Genomic DNA, 19,911 nt, shown 5'->3' with positions numbered 1-19,911 from the left:
CGTACTTAAATTGTCAGCTACTGCAGCATACTGATGACAAGGTGCAACAAGTGGTAATGTAACATTTTCCACATCCACCAAGTGAATTCAGAAGAGATTTCCATTATTGTGACCAGAATGTTTGCACAATTTTAGCCATCTTCCTTGGAACCTTCTCACTGATAATTAATTTTTTCGACTATGTCTGAACTCTTTTTAACACCAATTTAAGACAGACACTCTTAAACTTCGTCCAGTTCATTTTGCATCAGTTATCATGTACTCTTCCTCCTCTACCTACAGTTGGTATGATGAACTGATCTGAGAATGGTTGTTCTGTTGCATTCATACAATGGTGATTATTTGGACTTTCAATTTAGGGCTGGTATTATGAGGGTTTAAAATGAAGATTGAGTTAAACTGTAACTTGATTTTAAACCAATGCTGAATCTCATAATGGCTGACCTAAGTTAAACTGAGGTGAAGAAGGAAATATACGATCTTGGTAGCAGTGATTTGCAAGAAAAGATGACTGTCGATAATGTTTTGTAGTGACTTGCAAGAAAAGATGACTATCGATAATGTTTTGTTTACTTCTTGTAGGTAAAATGGCCGATAAAAGCAATAAACGTTGTCCTAATTTTACTTGAAAGGAAATAGAACTGCTTGTGCAATTAGTACACTGCTCTCCAGCTTGCCAGACATGACAGGTCTATGGATTTAAGTTGACCTTAGCACATTCTGTATGTTCCATTAACATGATGCAACAGGAACTCAAAACTTGTTGTACTAGACAACTTCCCAATCTTCTGCATTCCAGTTCAAAGGGTGTGGTGTTCTCTTGCTCTAAGTTGGTAGAGAGCGTACTTAAATTGTCAGCTACTGCAGCATACTGATGACAAGGTGCAACAAGTGGTAATGTAACATTTTCCACATCCACCAAGTGAATTCAGAAGAGATTTCCATTATTGTGACCAGAATGTTTGCACAATTTTAGCCATCTTCCTTGGAACCTTCTCACTGATAATTAATTTTTTCGACTATGTCTGAACTCTTTTTAACACCAATTTAAGACAGACACTCTTAAACTTCATCCAGTTCATTTTGCATCAGTTATCATGTACTCTTCCTCCTCTACCTACAGTTGGTATGATGAACTGATCTTAGAATGGTTGTCCGTGAAACAGTGGCCTTATGAATTCCTCCGAAATCTCCCATTTCAATAAACATACTACGGGAGGCATAAAACCGCAATGCTATTAATAGCTGACTGAGGGTTTCTACAGCATGATTTCTGAAATAGAAGGAAGTTACTTTATTTTCTAAAATTTACACTTTTGATATTCAATATTTCAATTTTGAGTTCAAAAAGTAATTTTTTACATTCTTACCTTTTCGTTGCATGTTTAATCTAGCACCAATTTGCTGAAATAGGGTTATGACAGTCTGTTTTGTAAGCCTAAACCTATTTAAAAACTATTTTTCATTCCATATATGAAAGTGACGTCCCCTTGCTCGGAAAACTCGTAGTGCCCGTGGTCGTTCAATAATTTGATCCACTTCTTCGTCGTTGCTTAGTATTCCTTCAAACACCTCAAAAGTATCTTCGAGATCCATTTGTTCTGCCATGCTGTAAGCTTATGTATTCTTAAACTTCAGTTTAAACGGTAGATGAGTGGCATTAAAATTAATCTCTAGCACTCAAACGTTGTTGTGGGGTCTTTTATGATACCAGTAGAACTGGACAGCCCTGGCGTTGCATCAGCCTGCTACTCTGACCTTCAACATTCTTTGAACCTTATCAGCAGTGCAAGCTTGACTTGCAGCCGAAGTGGATGTGTAGTGGTGTGATTTGTTTTCCCAGTGCATAAGTTGAAATATCAAGTAGTCCCATTATTGACCCCACGACAGCGTAAGTGTTTGTATGTTACGTTTGATAACAACGTCTACACCCGTGACACTTCGTGTAATTTTGAGTATTGTTTAATATTATTCTTTTCTTTTCAGTGGTATTATGGCTTCTACATCTCGTGGACGTATGCCTGTGCTTGATCCTAATTTTCCTGATTTTGTAAACAGTGTGTCAGAACAAGATGAAGGAAGTGATGTAAGTGATCGCAAAAACGAAAACAATCCGGATTATAATTCTGAACATAATACCGATTCCGAACAAGACTATGATTCTGACGATGCTAATAGTGATACAATTAACCAGCCCAATAGCGAAACAGCTAATTTCTTTGGTAAAAATAGATACAAATGGTCATCGAGTGAACCCACTAGGAATGTGAGAACACCTGCCCACAACCTGATCATCAAACTTCCTACTGTCAAAGGGCCTGCAAATGCATTTTGGGGGATTCATGCAGTCCGTTACAAGCACGGGAGTGTTTGTTTAGCACAGACATGTTAGAAGAAGTAGTCAAGCGCACTAATGAGAAACTTTATTCCTATCGTACTCAGTTTTCTGCCCTAAACAGAACTGAACTAAGGGACACCAATGTCACAGAGCTTAGGGCTTTTTTTGGGCTTCTATATTTCAGTGCTATATTTAAATCTAACCATGAAACTTTGGAATCAATGTTTGCCACAGATGGTACTGGCAGGGATATTTTTCGTGCCATATTATCGAAACAGAGGACCTCACTTCTCATATATTGTCTAAGATTTGACAATAGTACCACCCGAGATGAAAGGAAGAAAACAGATCCTGCTGCGCCAATATCATGGATATTTCAGAGGATGATTGAGAATAGCCAGAATTGTTACAACATAGGTTCGTATGCATGTACAGATGAGATGCTTGTTGGCTTTCATGGTAGGTGTAAATTTAGGGTGTATATGGCAAGCAAACCAGAAAAATATGGTCTGAAGATCATGATTTTATCTGACGCCCGCACAAATTACCTTCTAAACGCCTACTTTTATACTGGGAAGGACAGTGATGGCGCTGGCTTGACAAATGAAGAAAAGAAGTTCACCAAACCAACTCAGTGCGTATTGAGATTGGCAAAGCCACTGAATGGCTCGAACCGTAATATTACAGCCGATAATTATTTTGGATCTATGGAAGTGGTTACAGAGTTGAGGAATTGGAACCTGACATACGTGGGAACGCTGCGGAGAAATAAAAAAGAAATACCACCCGAATTCCAGCCACAAAGGAAACGAATTGTTGGTTCAACGGAGTATGGATTTACAAATGATCATACTCTAATTTCGCACGTCCCAAAAAAGGGTAAAGCTGTCATCTTAGTTTCCAGCATGCATCACTCAAGAAGTACCGACCCTGAAACCGGCAAGGAGGAAATCATTTCATTTTATAACAGTACTAAAGGTGGAGTAGATTCTCTCGACCAGAAGCGTGTTACGTACAGCACAAGCAGACGAACACGTAGATGGCCCCTTGCTATTTTCTATGCCATGTTGAACATAATTATAGTAAATTCATACATACTACACACATCATTCAAGAAGTACACTCCTATTTCTCGATTTGACTTCATAAAAACACTGGCTACACAGCTTTCTGAAACATATCTCAACGAAAGACTCATCAATAACCGGCTACCAAAGGAACTCCGTATGGTAATCTCCAGGATTTTGAAAAAGCCTTGTCCTAAACAGCAAATAATTGCTTAAGGATTAAAGAGGAAACGATGTGCATTGTGCCCCCGTTCTACTGAGAAGAAGACCAACCTCTATTGAGTCAAATGTGATTGCCCAGTCTGCCAAACTTGTCGCTCCGTAGTGTGTAAACAGTGTAGAGATGATGATATGTCATGAATATTGAACCCTTGCGAAATCAAGCTAAAAGTGATTTAAATTTAAATATCATTACGTATAACGCCACTGCAACTATTTAACATTACTCTTAATATAACACTTTAAAATTTGGTGATAATTATCATATTTATAATATATTTTTAAAATATTCATGTTCCATCGATTAATTTCCATACAGTCATTTTCTAATAACTTTTAATGTTACTTCTTTTATGAGAATTTTGTTTAAAATATTACAAATTATTCTGGTGTACACATATTACAACATTATCTATGAATGGTTATGATATAAATAATATAAAGCATGTTATAAACCATTAATTAATGTGGTATCATTTTCGACCCCACAACAACGTATATTTAACAGGTCAGCCACAACAACGTTTGAGGGCTAGTTAAACTTAAGATTAAGTTTTATAATACACGACTAACAGATAAACCGAAGTTTAAACTGAACCAACAGTTCAAACCTATATTATAATACCGGCCCTCAATGGGACAGTACATATGTGAGTACAACAGAGATGTACATAATTATGTTAGATCTCACGGAAGACATTTTTACGAGTGAACTTCGCTATCAGATTCTCCTAACCAACTCAATTCATATGCGCAGTTTTATTAAAGCATTCATCAGGATTTCCAGTAATACCCGTTACATCAATTAAATCGCTAAAATTCTAACCTTACGTATCGCCACAGAAATCATCTTAGAACCGTACCAGGAACTACTTCACTCAACCTCATGACGGCTGTAACACCGACAAAAAAAAAAAAAAAAAAAAAAGAACATTCGGTGGTCTCGTAACTTTCAAAAATGGCACAAAAAACGCACAGTAGATAAGTTAGATTAGTAAGGCTGTCATTTATGGTGGCTGTATGTGACAATGTGAAGCATATTTTTGTATGTTTCAGTTTGGTAAATAAGCAACTGAAGTGGCTGCCAACATACTGTACATTAGGTTTTTTAATATGAATTAAATTAAGTGATTGCAAAGCTCAGCTCTGTATATTAATGCCTTATGAGACATCTACAGGCTATGTAACCACTTCAGAGGTGGCTCAGTGACTATGCAAGCACACTTGTGTGTTTTTGAGCGTGTATGAGTGTGAGAATTTTTATTTATGTACTGCTATTATTGTAATCTCAACTATTAATTTGGTAAACATTTAAAAATAATAAACAATGTAATCTAATGAAACAAATCTCCTATATGTCATTTTGTGAAGAAATGAAATCTTCTATGTGCAATATCTAACAAAATTATATTAATTTGGTAGCAAATATCAACATTCTGCAGATATTTAAACATCAAGTAGATGCTAAGGGGCAATGATAAGCAAGAACTGTTCATAATCTCAGTCTTTTACCATATCACCTAAAAAATGAAAGAGTTTGTCTCTCCTGTAAAATTTTATGTTTCACACATAGGAGGTTTCTTCCCAGCAGCAACAATCTGACCGTGTTTTTATAGAAACTGTTCAGTAGCTGTTTTTCAGAGAAATTTTGTTTTGAATTTAATTTTAGGAATAGTGAAACATTAACACCAAGCACTGTTATCTTATGCTTGCAGATCAAATGTTCAAAAATGTTTTAAATTAATCAGCATGTCACTTTGGTTTTGCATATGACAAAAGCACAATAAAGGAAACTTGTGCAATTCACAAGAGGTCCAAATATTCATCACTACTCTGACATTACTGGTAGCACCTAACATATTTTTTAAGAATGTATGCATGAGCTAACACACTGCTAGAAAATACGAACAATCTAGCACCGAAAGGGTTCATGGAAAAGCATACCAATAACAATATTCCAAATCACCCTGCTCTGCAAAAAAATCTCCCAATATCATACAAAAAAATAAATATCTAAAACATTTTTGCTAAACATTCTTTGTAACTTACTATTTTAAAATTATTTTTGAAATCTAATTTGGAAATGAGAAACCATATTTTTGTATTACTAAAGTAAAAATATTAAACATCTAGCTTAGACTCTTCAAAATAAATTCAAATCTTTACTTGTCAGGTCAAGGGCGAAATTTGCAAGGATCTGGAAGACCCAAATATAAGGACTCTTGTCAATGCAATAACTGATTCTGCAGGTTGATAAGTCGCAAATTTGACTGCTGGGAAGTTAATTGTGGATGAGCCTAGAATGAAAATATTTATAAAATCCTCCTTATCAATACAAATCAAGTCATCTGTTAGATGAAACAAAGTCTATACATGTTTCAGCCTAATCTCAAGGCCATCTTCAGAAGTAGAACAATAATTACATAATCCACAAACAAATTAAAAATCGTGATGAAGTGAAATGACAGTGATCATGATTAGAGAAATAAAAACATATTGAGGTACAAAGTCCTCTCGTCTGATAGGTCGTTCTTGAATTGTCAAATAAAACTTGCTGACTGTTAAAATGAAAACACTGTGCTAAGCAGTGTAGTGAGACCGTCAATACCACGGATTAAAACGTGTGTAACATTTGTAAATAAAAGCTGTCGTCTCGAATGGAGATGACCTTGCCAGCCTCAAGTCACATTGACGGTCTCACTACACTGCTTAGCACAGTGTTTTCATTTTAACAGTCAGCAAGTTTTATTTGACAATTCAAGAACGACCTATCAGACGAGAGGACTTTGTACCTCAATATGTTTTTATTTCTCTAATCATTATCACTGTCATTTCACTTCATCACGATTTTTAATCTGTTTGTGGATTATGTAATTATTGTTCTACTACTGAAGATGGCCTTGAGATTAGGCTGAAACATGTATAGACTTTGTTTCACCTAACAGATGACTTGATTTGTATTGATAGGGAGGATTTTATAAATATTTTCATTTGTAAAGTGACAACTGTCAATACGGAATGAGATTTATAACTTGCAATGAGCCTGGAAGTTCCAATCTTGTATGCAATATAATAATAATAATAATAATAATAATAATCATCATCATCATCTAAAGGCTTTGCCTAGTCGCTGCAACCATCGATCTCTTCTCTCTGCGATCCTTTTCATATCTCCATAACCTTGGCATCCCATCATGTCAACTACCTCTTCAATGATCTACTTCCGTGGTTTCCCTCTACCTTTCTTTCCCATCACCTTGCCTTCGAACAAGTTCTTTATGAAGTCATTATGCCGGAGAAATGTGACCATAAACTGACGCTTTTCTCCTTTTTATTGTTCTTATTAAATGTCTCTGGGTGTTTATCTAAATATAATAATAATAATAATAATAATAATAATAATAATAATAATAATAATAATAATAATAATAATAATAATAATAACAACAACAACAATCATTTCATGCGGCTATTGCTAGCCTGCTGCAGCTCTGACGAATGTAGGCAGCATGTGTCGTATATGCGAAACTGCGTGTTATTGTAGTGGAGGACAGTGTTGTGTGTTATGTCTAAGCTGCAGGGATGTTGGGATATTACAAACAAGAGAATGAACCATTTTAGGTTAAAATATGTGATCTGGTCAAGAACTGAACCCAGGCCCCTCTGAACCAAAGGAGACTATGCTTACCATTCAGCCAAGGAGGAGGACCTTGAGTGCAGCTAAATTTTGCGACAAGCAAATAACTCGATGACTGTGAAATTGCTGATTGCATTAAGAGACCATATTTAAAAACAGAATGTAAACTTTCTTTTTCATTCTAAAATGCATTTACTTTTTAACTCTATTTTATGGTATCTTATCATCAAGTTTAAATAAGGATAGTGTTATCCTGCTTCTGAGTGAAGTGCGTCTGTATATGGGAAAAGCTAGGAAAATAATGTATTCTATCCCAACAAGTTATGTGCCAGGCACCTGCATTGCACCATGTTGCAGAACTAATAAACATAAAGTATGGCAATATAAACAGTCCTTGACAAAGAAGGTACAGTCCAGTAGCTAATAATTTGCTTGAAGTGTTCCCTAATTCCTTGGTAGCACAAATAAAAGTACAGTATTAAAATAATTAAATAATGACATGCAAGTTTCATATCAAAGGTCTTCCAGGAAGCTCCTGTTTGTGTTGCTGTGTTTTTTTTCCTAACAATTTGCTTTACGTCACACTGACACAGATAGGTCTTATGGCGACGATGGGATAGGAAAGGCCTAGAAGTGGGAAAGAATCAGCCGTGACCTTAATTAATCAGAAACCACGGAAAACCGTCTTCAGGACTGCTGACAGTGGGGCTCGAACCCACTATCTCCCGAATGCAAGCTATCAGCTGCGCACAGATTTGCCTTTGCCTATGCGTCTGGCCAATGCTTTGCACCACAATGCAGAACCGATACACATCAAATATTACAATATGAATAGTCCTCTACAAGGAAGGTATAGTAGCTTATACTGTGCTTGAAGTGTTCCCTAGTTCCTTGGTAGCACAAATACAAGTATGGTATTAAAATAATTACTTGACATAAATTTCACATTAAAGGCCTTCCTGAAAGCTCTTGTTCATGTTGCTGCATATAATGAAAGTCTGCCAGATATGCCTTTGTCATCACAGCCCGTCTTTAACAGATGGGGTATCTGGCTGAATGTTGCCATTTTCTACTAAGAGAATTTTGATGCTTAATAGAAAGTTCGGAGCCAAATCATTCCTTTACTACATTGTAGTCTGCTAAATATGATTTAATTTTTATCAGTATATTTGCTGATTTTAGGTTGTCAACAGTGTTCCTCCCGATGGTGCAGTTAGTATAAAAGATGCACAAAAAGCATTCAGGAATAAGCATGCGCAGCAAGATCTGGTTTACATCAAAACCAACTCTGGCAAATTGCCATCAGCCATAACAAAATTAGAAGCCACAGGTTTATTGTTGATACATTGGCAGTTTGAAGACAGACCAGTATAAATATATTTTTGTCCAGGAGGTGGCAGGCAGGAGCTGAGTAAGGGGAAAGGAGGAGGATGGTACATTACATTCATTCACAAATTTTACATCATCATTTTATATCTTTGTCGTATAAGTGCAGATCATAATAAAATATCTAACCTACATCAAGAATTTTCTGAACTACACAACAAATTAGATTTAATATCTGAAAAACGCAAATCTAATTTGCTATCTACACCCACACATCTTTGAAGGTGTGCTCAGTAGAATTCAAGTACAATCTGATTGGAGAATTATTTTTGAAGACATCAGTGGAACAGTGCCTGGAAAAAAACTAATGGTCTCTAAGAAAGAGAGTAGGAAGAAAGCTTAAACAGAAAAAGTTACTTTTTTTTTTTTTTTTTTACAATTGTGCTTTACGTCGCACCCACACAGATAGGTCTTTTGGCAATGATGGGATAGGAGAGCCCTAGGAGTGGAAAGGAAGTGGCCGTGGCCTTAAGTAAGGTATAGCCCTAGCATTTGCCTGGTGTGAAAATGGGAGACCGCGGAAAACCATCTTCAGGGCTGCCGACAGTGGGGTTCAAACCCACTACCTCCCTAGTGCAAGCTCACAGCTGCGCACCCCTAACCGGACGGCCAACTCGCCCGGTGTTGTTACCAACTTAATGGTGGAGGTAACTGATGTTATAAGTCCTAAACATCATTCTTCCAAGAGATAAAGAGAAAGGGAGTGTGTACACATTTTCTTTGCATTTAACTTGAAAATGTTGAACTTCAGCTTTATGAGTGGACATTTCAGGAGGCTTATTACTTATTCAAATATTCAAGAGAGAAAAACAACACAGGCTGCAAAAAATATGTCCTGAAACAGATAATTTTATAATGTTATAATGTAATTCTTTTGAATCACTATGATAAAACTTTTAACTTACAAACAATGGGTTATAGTTAAAAGTTGAGCTGGCAAATCTCTGAAATCAGGCATTTGTTCCGTTCACGAAGTGGCAGCATCTTTTAACAGGTGTTTGGACATGCTCCTTATTTCATCACAATAATCACACTATTATTTACTGAATATTATACTAATTGCATATCAATGAATAGTAGAGAAATGTTCAATCACTTTCAAGAAACTGCTTCACTAATGAATATTGTACAAATGATATGTGAAACATTGTCAAGAAAGCATTAAACTTCCATCCTCTTTCACTACTTTTCCTTGTTGACATTGCTGTATAAAGTTCTGTCTTGTGTTTATATCTCTAAATGCTAATGTCACAGTGTAGTGCTCAGTTTCGAGTTTATGAGTGTGTAAATACTGTTACTATTGCTGATAAGTTTGTGGGATCATACCATTCATATTTGAGAAGTACTTGAGGCCAGTTTCAGTGATGATAAGGGCCTGATTTTTTAGAGTGAAAAAGATGAGTGCAACTGAGGAAATTTTCATTGGGAAGAGGTTAATAATATATATCTGCCAGAGTGTAATGGAGGAAAATATGTGGAGGAAGAGTGCCGGGGTAGAGGATATCCAGGAATTAGTTTACGGCAGACGTTGAGGAAGAAGAAAGGAAAAAGGCGAGTAAGGAAAAGTTGCTAATTTTCCACACTGGTAACAACATAGGTACTAACATAGCTGGGAATGTTTGGGACCTGGTTATGACAGCAGGAGAAGTTCAAAGAAGTGGAGATTGTTATCACTGGGATACTGACTGGAGGGTGATCGGATATTTAAATGAGACCACAGAGTGGGTATGCGGGTAATTGGAAGCGAGATTTGTAGATCCTTATGGGTAGATAGGACATAGGGATCTACACTCTGATGACTTTCACTTAAACCGCAGTGGTGCATATCACTTAGGGGTTTGCTTAGAACAGTTACAGGGAGGTACATTCAGGGAAACAGGCTGATGTAGGGGAGCAGTTATGAGAGTATAAAGAGGTGAATGCCCAGTAAGGATGACAAAAGTTATTAAACTGTAGAACTATTGTAAAGAAAGAAATAGAATTATGTAATTTAATACAAATACATTTGCCAGATTACCGTGGTTCAAATACTGGTCACTCCATGTGAAATTTGTGCTGGACAAAGCAGAGGCAGGACAGGTCTTTCTCCACGTACTCATGTTTTCCCTGTCGTCTTTCATGCCAGCAACACTCTCCAATATCATCTCATTTCATTAATCATTCATTAATCACTGCCCCAGAGGAGTGCAACAGGCTTCGGCAGCCAGCACATTTCCTATCCTCGCCGCTAGATGGGGGCTTCGTTCATTCCATTCCTGACCCAGTCGAATGACTGGAAACAGGCTGTGGATTTTCATTTTCATATTTGGCAGATATTGTAATAGAAGATGAATCATGGCTAGAAAGCTATATTATGGATGCAGAAATTCTCTCAAAGAACTGGAGTGTTTATCAGAGAGACAGGATGCGACCAGTGCCTCCCGTAAGACCTCGCAAGTCCACTCCCAGTGCTCATTAATGATCAACTGAATATCCCTCTGGAAAACTGTTCCACCCTTAAAGGCATGGGCAGAAATATTCAGTCAGCAGTATGTTAAGATAGTTGGATATAAGGATAATGTCCAGGTAGAACAGGCGACTATACGGGTGAAGTACAGAAATTTGCCTATGATAATAAAGTTATTTAAAAAACATACAAAAGTTGGAAGCCAGAAAACTAACTGGGGTTGAAAAGTTTTCTGGAGATATACTAAAGGCAATGGGTTACGATACTGTAGCATAATATGAAATATTTACTTGATTACTGTTTGCATGAAGGAGCTATACCAAAGAATGGGGAGTTGCTACAGTAGCCTCATTGTACAATGGAGAGGGTATTAAACATATAGTGGATAAACAAAGGCCAGTCAGCTAGACATGTGTTGTTTGTAAGCTCTGGGAAAGCACTTTTACTGATTATATTAAGACACGTTTGTGAAATTACTAACTGGCTTGCAGAAGTCAGTTTGGGTTCTGGAAAGGTTATTCAATAGGATGATAGAATTTTATTTTTATTATTATTATTTCTTTTTTTTTCTTTCAGAATTTGCTTATGTCACAGCGATACACATAAATCTTATGGTGACGTTAGGATAGGAATGGGTTAGGAACGGGAACGAAGCAGCCGCGGCCTTAATTAAGGTACAGCCCAAGCATTTCCCTGGGCTGAAAGTGGGAAACCACGGAAAACCATCATAGGGCTGCCGACAGTGGGATTCGAACCCACTATCTCCCGAATGCAAGCTGACAGCTACGTACCCCAACCCACGTGACCACTCACTCGGTGAAAGGTTATTCCACTGAGGCTCAACTTGTTGGATTCCAATAAGATATAGGAGACATTTTACATTCAAGAGGTCAAATGGACTGTATCACTAATGACTTATCCAAGGTTTGATAGGGTAGATCATGGAGGACTGCTGACGAAAACGAGGGCTATTGAACCAGACAACCGGGCGAGTTGGCCGTGTGGTTAGAGAGGCGCAGCTGTGAGCTTGCATCCGGGAGATAGTGGGTTTGAATCCCACTGTCGGCAGCTCTGAAGATGGTTTTGCGTGGTTTCCCATCTTCACACCAGGCAAATGCTGGGGCTGTACCTTAATTAAGGCAATGGCCGCTTCCTTATAACTCCTAGGCCTCTCCTCTCCCATAAGACATATCTGTGTCGGTGCGACATAAAGCTGCTAGTAAAAAAAATGGACTAGACAAAAGTGTGGTTGAAAGGGTGGCTAAATTTCCAGAAAACAGAACTCAGAGAATTAGGTAAAGCATTATCTGATTCTGCAACAATTAAGAGGGGGCATCCTGCAGGGCAGTATCACTAGACCTTTATGTTTGTTATGTATATAAGAGTAATGAATTAGAATCTCCTATAAGGCTCTTTGGCAGAGGATATTATACTGTACAGGGTAGTAAATAATTTACAGGATTGTGAGCAAATGGAAATTTTTTTTACAAGCTGCTTTATGTCGCACTGACACAGATAGGTCTTATGGCAATGATGGGACAAGAAAGGGCTAGGAATGGGAAGGAAGCGGCCGGGGCCTTAATTAAGCTACAGCCCAGGCATTTGCTGGTGTGGAAATGGGAAACCATAGGAAACAATCTTCAGGGCTGCTGACAGTGGGGTTCGAATCCTCTATCTCTCGAATACTGGGTACTGGCCGCACTTAATTGACTGCAGCTATCGAGCTCGGTCAAATGCGAAAAGACCTAAACAATGTTGTGAGATGGACAGAAGACAATGGTATGATGGTAAACAGGATGAAAAGTCAGGTTGTAAGTTTCACCAAGAGATAAAGTCCTCTCAGTTTTAATTACTGTGTTGATGAGGTGAAAGCACATCACAGGGATCACTGTAAGTACCTAGGTGTTAATATAAGAAAAGATCTTCATTGTGGTAATCACATTAACAAGGTTGTAAATAAAGGTTACAGACCTCTTCATATGGATACAGGAGTATTAGGGGTTGTAGTAAGGTTGCAACAGAGGGGCCGTATAGTTCTCTGATAAAACCCTATTTGGAGTATGGTTCCAGTGTATAGGACCCATACCCATTACTTGATACAAGAACTGGGAAAGATCCAAAAGAAAGCTGCATGATTTGCTCTGGGTGATTTCCGACAAGAGAGTAGTGTTACAAAAATGTTGCTAACTTTGGAATGGGAAGACTTGGGAGTAAGGAGACGAGCTGCTTGACTACGCAGAATGTTCCAAGCTGTCAGTGAAGAAATGGCATGGAATGACATATGAAGACGAATAAGCCTAAGTGGAGGTTATAAAGGTAGGAAAGATCATAAAATGAAGATAAATTTGTAATTCCAGAGAAGAAACTGGGGCAAATATTAATTTATAAAGAGAGGAAATAGGGAAGGGAGTAATTTATCAAGAGAAATGTTTAATAAATTTCCAAGAACTTTGAAATCATTTAAGAAAAATCTCAGTAAACAATTGATAGGGTAGGTATCAGCCATCTGGGCAGTAGTCCTAAATTCAGGTCAATGATGATTGATTGATTGTATTAACTAGCCCTGTTATCGCAAGCTAGAGTACCTAAAGAGGCCTGACAATCATCGAGGAAAAAGTAAAGACTCAGCCACTGTATCCTGAGTGAAGCGTAGAAATTGCATGTTTTTCAATTATGTATGGTATTGTAATCTATATATAATATACATTTATTTGCTCCAAGATGCTCCTTCTGTATAACTGGTTTTTAATCTCAATATGGGCTAAACACACAAGATACAATAAAAGTCTTACAACAATAACTTAAATTCAGAATTTTTTTTTTTTTTTTCAATTTAAGCTTTTTGGAACATGGATAATGTTTTAGTAATATCATCCCCTTATTCAATGGAATTTTTTGAATAGAATTGTGTTTTTATAGGGCAGAATTTATACTTAAAAGTTTACAATGCCCGTAAAATATCCCTGCCACTATAGGATACATTATAGCCAGTTCGAAAGTTAAGAAGGCACAACTTTGCAATTCTTCAGTTCTGGGAGAAGTCATCTCTAAACCTAGATACCTCTAATTACATCAAACACTGAATTACAGTTTTGGACATATGATAAATTACATTAATCATTATCCTGTGTAATTCTGCAAAACAATTATGCCTTTGTGAATCAGGACAATTGGAATATTCTTCAACTTTTGTTGCATACTACAAGGAAACAAAATTAAACGTAAGTAATGTACCATATTTGAAGAAAAAAATTAAGTCAGTAGGGCTACACCTATTTCTCTAACAGCAAACAACAGTTATGAACTAGGAGCAGGAAAATAAATCCAGAACCTGTCCTCGACAAGAACAGAAAGGATTTTTGTAAACTTGTTTTTTTACATGAAGGTTCTGGCACAAGTGTAGAATGGTAGTTTCTAGCACCATCAAACAGAAAGATATGATTGAAGACTTTCCCCTCATTCAAAAACTTTATAATATTCCTTTAGCTTTTATTATTAACAATTCCTAGTTCCAGGAAGAACCTTTAACCTCCAATGGCAAGTCTTAAGAATCCCCCCTTTCCTTCAAGTATCACAAGTTCACACTGTCTTCAACACCAAAAGCGTGTTATTGCTAGCATTGATGCAGCTGCTATTCTCTGAATGTAATTACTCAACTTATCACTTTGATGCAATATTAAATGTTAAAAAAAAGGTGCCATCATTGGAATCTAGAACTTTATTTTTTTGTCGAACTTCTACCCGCCTGGCTCTTCACGTGCCATAAATCCCTCTATCCATGTCACGAATGTCTCCCAGAATAGAACATGATGCTACTAATGTACAGTGGTTCGGGATCTGCAAGATATGGTAAACTACATAAAATATGTATGGAAAGTGGGGTAGGGGTACTATATTCATATCAGTCCCCAGTGTCACATCAATTTCTTCTGTTCTAATCAGAGTTGACAGTAATAACAATGAATCAAACATATAAGTCATTAAGATAATAATGTTATTGGCTTTACGTCCCACTAACTACTTTTACAGTTTTTGGAGACTCCGATGAGCCGGAATTTAGTCTCGCAGGAGTTCGTTTACGTGCCAGTAAATCTACCGACACGATGCTGACGTATTTGAGCACCTTCAAATACCACCCAACTGAGCCAGGATTGAACCTGCCAAGTTGGGGTCAGAAGGCCAGCGCCTCAACCCTCTGAGCCACTCAGCCCGGCTGTCATTATTAAGTTCAGACATTCTACTTCCTATACTTCCTTCATGTTCCTGAAATGAAGGTTAAAATTTAGCTCCCAGGCTGCGATACTCTCTAATACATCAGGCAACCTCTTCAGCCTGAATCATGCCTACCCCTCATTCACACAGGAAATCATCTCATCTAGCTGAAGAATTGTCAGAAATCCACAGAACTAGCAGCAACATAGATCATAACTAGTCAGGCAATAACCAATAAATGCTACCAATAAGTGCTACTTTTTATAAGCCGAAATGACGGCGGGATTTAGCCATCGAGGTCTAGCGTAAAGGTTAAAACCAAAACAGAACATTGACCATTAAATTAAGTTGAACCCCGTACAACATAAAGTTCCAAGCGGTACGGTAATACAAACAGTATTGTCCCATTCAATACGTAATTCCGTACGGCCGATAGCTGGAGAAACAAAAATAAAAATAAAAATTGAAGTGATAACAGAAAAATCGTGTGAAGGGTGGCTGAAGACCGTTTAACCCCTATATCTTCAGAGAATTAACGACTTCACTATCATTAACACTAATATATGACGTACTAGACACAAATGAAATCATCTATATTGCAAAAATAACCTTTATTTAACCAATTATACGAAGCAGCACTGAAACATTTGTCGGCTAATGCCTCTGGTACCAAACAAGTACACGCTTACGTACTTTTAAAGCATGCATTAGCAGCTTCTTTTAGTTGCTCGGCACCCATGCCTTCCGTCATGTTGTGAGAATTTTCGACACAGGGACTTAATTTTCGAGCTTCTTCTTGCCCGTCACTCATTATTACAGGCGTTCAACTTCAAGCTTTGAAAGATTTTTCACCTTCATCTGTTTGTAGACCAAGGAAATTTATCATTAAATGAGCTAGCCGGAATGATGCGGAGCGAAACGTGTTTATTTCACAAAAATCCTTTATATTATTCAAAGTGTCAAATAAACCGATCAGCAAAAAACATATTCACAATTGGAGCTGTTTTTGTTATTTTTGTAGTTGTTGTTGAAAGTGTTAATATCCATTCCTCTCTCACTCTTCCGATCGACCTATCTCTCACTCACGCCTCTCCTTCAGCCAATTTACATTGAAGCACATTTACTTGTTAAGCACTTTTACTGCTTGCATAAGGGGTATTTTAATACAATAATTCGACGCTGCCAAAATTAACACGGAGAGGAAAATCAATGCAGAATACTATTTATCGTCGTAAATTTATTTGTCTTCTTTTGTACCGCATTCCATTTTCACTGGTATTCGCACTACTGGTAATGATGGCATCCCTGATGAAATTTTAAAGAAATGTAATGAAAATGTAATTTATCTATTAACTCATTTACGTAATAGCTCACTTCTTACTGGAAATTTACCTGCTAATCACTTGCGCTAATCTTGCATGCAATGGTATAGTGGTATGATTGTGATAAGTTTAAAACAAAACAGTGCTTGTCTCCCTACCGCTGATTGTTTTTTCGGTTGTACAAGCAAAACGCTCAATTCTAGTGCTGTGCGAATGTGTCGTTTGTGATACGGTAACAAAGCAACCCTCTTGTTGTGTTTCATATTGCTGTTCAGAAATGAGGCCATTTCGGTCAAGTAATGAGTATCGGCACTTGCGTGGTGCGCAAAAACGAATAAAGGAATGAGTGATTGAAAAAATTAGTAAAAGTACTGTAAATTCTTCTTTTCCAAAATAAGAGCCGAAAACCGTTATACTGATGATGTACAACCTAGCCATTCCGAAGTATGCAAAAGAATAATTAATGAAAATAATGCACTTCTTAACGGACAGCTGTTCCGGTACAGTAAGTGTTGAAGAAGCGGAGGAAATTTTGCGCCACAGGTCTGTTAAGCCAAATCATTCCTCTGAACTTCAGAGTGAAATAACCAGCGAGCAGCACAATATATGTATATGTTTTGATATAATGCTAATGTTGGGAATTGTGGGGGGGGGGGGGTTCCAACTGACCGTGGTCATTTTCCAGACAATATAAAAGATGACACAGAAGAACCCGGAAAATATCAAAGAGCCAATTCTGAAATAAGCGGAATAATAACTCTTTCTAATTAAGTTTTACGATAAATTAATAACATCAAGATAGGCGAGGGCTATTCAGTGAATGTTTGTCCGATTCGAATGGCCGATATCCGTCGGTTCTCACCGACAATTATAGCTCCCACTACCGCGAGCTAAGGGTCCCGTCGGTTATAGCTTACGGATTGTATAGGTGCAAAGACAAAGAAGGATTTATTTCACACTGAAAATCGAATTCGTGAATTTCACTGATTACTTTAGTGTACATAGTTTAAAGTACCTATTCATGGACTTATTTGGTAGTCAGGTCATTGTACGGTACAGTAACATATACCGTATGTGTTAATGTATTATATGTTAAGGCAGGAGAGACGTTTAAGCGCCATTTTATGTGTTATGATTATAAGTTGTAAATAAAATACATAAAAATACTTCGTACGTATTTTGAACACTATCTGCTTTTTATTCCATTTAGACCTAGGCCTAGTTTACCTTTGGATGATCGAGTGAGGTTATTTAATTCGCTCAAAATATTAGACATCGTATAATTATATTAGAGGTGAAGTTAGGGCTCTAGGCCCCTTACTTATTCTGACGGTAATAGCTCTGAGAAACTGAATATCAGTCGTAATTTAAATGTCCTGACTTGGAATGTTCAGGGTATAAAAAGCAATTTAGATATCGGTACTTCATCCCTTTCCTTTTCAAGTTGCTTTACGTCCCACCGACACAGACAGGTTCATGCATGCGATTTGTTGGTAATTTTTACTATTTTCGGTACCTCTCCTACTTGTCTGAATTTATGTTATATGTATTCTTACCTTAATTGTTCTCGGTTTTGTAGCCTTTGGTTGATTTAATATAAGTTCCCTTCGACGTGCAATCATGTCATAGGTTAGATTAATAGTGCTTGCCTTTTTCTTTCTATTCTCCGTTGACTTACGTCATTTTTTCTTGCTTGTTGATTGGTTGCATCACCTTGACATGACTGTTTGCGTCGCCGGCAACTTCATTTCTAATTGGTACCGAGAACGTATTCTTCCGCTCCGTTCTACTTTTTCATTGGCCATTTCTGTTTTTTTATTTTGCCGTTGTTATTATCAATTAATTGAAAATTTTTAATATTCTTTCCGGGGCTCTTTCTCCCACAATTTTGCATTTTTGTTCAGATTAGTACGTACTGTTGAGTAATTATTACTGTTAGTCTTACAGCATTATTTTACATCGTATCTGGAACCTTCTCCAGTGCTAATTAAGGACTGTCTCAATCATGGTCAGACTACACTAAGTCCGTGAAACTGAAACTTGGCAACACTGTACTGCTGCTCTTTGGAGTCTTACTTATAACATATGAGGAGTTAACCTTCAATTAGGTTTTCGCAAATAAAACGTTGCTGGAAGAGCCTTTTTTCATTGGATAAATATAAAATAATGTGAAATTTGAAATAAATACGTCAATGTAAATATGAGAATAAACAAACATATGGCTACAACCAGAAAAACAGTACAATCGTATGTCCCATGGACTTTGAAAACTCAACAACCATAACCAACGACAGGATCAAATTAGGGATAAAAGAAGGTTTTGGCTTCATCACCCATTTAGAACAGAAAACATGTTGCGATTTTCTTATTATTATCAGAAATAATGCTAAGCACAGTAAAACCGCAATTTTGGACAGTACTTATAGCTTTTTAGTCAGGTTAGCTAAGTCATCACCTGTTAAATTGTTTATTGGCACCAGTGCATCTACAGCAGAAACACTGAAACTTTTATTGCTACCTCAACGCTTGGTACTGTACCTCATTGATTGACAGAGTTTAAATTCAAATTCATTTTCACTACTTTCTGTCAACCATCTGTTTCCTAAACAATCAGCAAGTGGTGTTTTACAATCTTTTAAGGCTACAAATCTACAATTTTGTCTTGCTCAAAAAGTTTTTTTGAAATTCTTCCTCCTCTCTTTTCTGAATTTCTTTACGCCTGTCATCTGGAATTTTTCTTGTAGATGTACTGGGTTTGGTTAAGTAATAGGGAAGGTTTGGGAAAATCCTAGCGAGAGCACCAGACTTTAATGCAGGGCTGTCTTTTTGTTTGTTTTCCTTTCAACATTGTGATCAACGTAAGTCTTAAATATTTGCGTATCTTCAGGAGCAAAGTGTTTCGCACAGACTACACTAGATGAAGTAGGCTTGCAGTTGTATTTAGGGATATATTTCAACAACGAATCATCACTGAATCGTCCATAGAAAACCTGAACACTGAAATGTATCCTTCTCGATTAAAATCATAATTGCTGGTGCACGAAGGAACACAGCAATGCCTTGGCATCTGAAATTCTGTCTAGATTTATTTGTGTTTGTCATACTTGTGAAACATAAAATAAAATAAGACAATCATGCCGAACTTTTAAACTACTGTAATTTGAAAAATACAAACACAGAATGGCTTTAAAAACGATGTAGATTGTCACTTTTATACACACTGCAACATTTGAAAGCTCAAATTTGCTGTAAATTAATGTCGTTCCAGGATACCAAATAGCGCG

The 19,911-nt window shown here is 37.1% G+C and overlaps 1 protein-coding gene across 1 annotated transcript in view; it reads right to left on the bottom strand.

Annotated features, from left to right (window-relative positions):
* The window catches only part of LOC136862772 (serine/threonine-protein phosphatase 5), a 239,688-nt gene extending 223,560 nt beyond the window's left edge, over positions 1 to 16,128 (bottom strand). The window contains exon 1 of the mRNA XM_067139018.2: positions 15,999 to 16,128. Within this exon, the coding sequence (XP_066995119.1) occupies positions 15,999 to 16,116 (118 nt within the window). The 5' untranslated portion in view covers positions 16,117 to 16,128. The remainder of the gene's footprint in view (positions 1 to 15,998) is intronic.
* Positions 16,129 to 19,911: the final 3,783 nt, after the last annotated feature.

This window comes from Anabrus simplex, chromosome 2, assembly GCF_040414725.1.
Source record: "Anabrus simplex isolate iqAnaSimp1 chromosome 2, ASM4041472v1, whole genome shotgun sequence".
NCBI lineage: Eukaryota > Metazoa > Arthropoda > Insecta > Orthoptera > Tettigoniidae > Anabrus > Anabrus simplex.
Note: the sequence above shows the minus strand (reverse complement) of the source record. Positions and strands in the feature narration are given on the sequence as shown.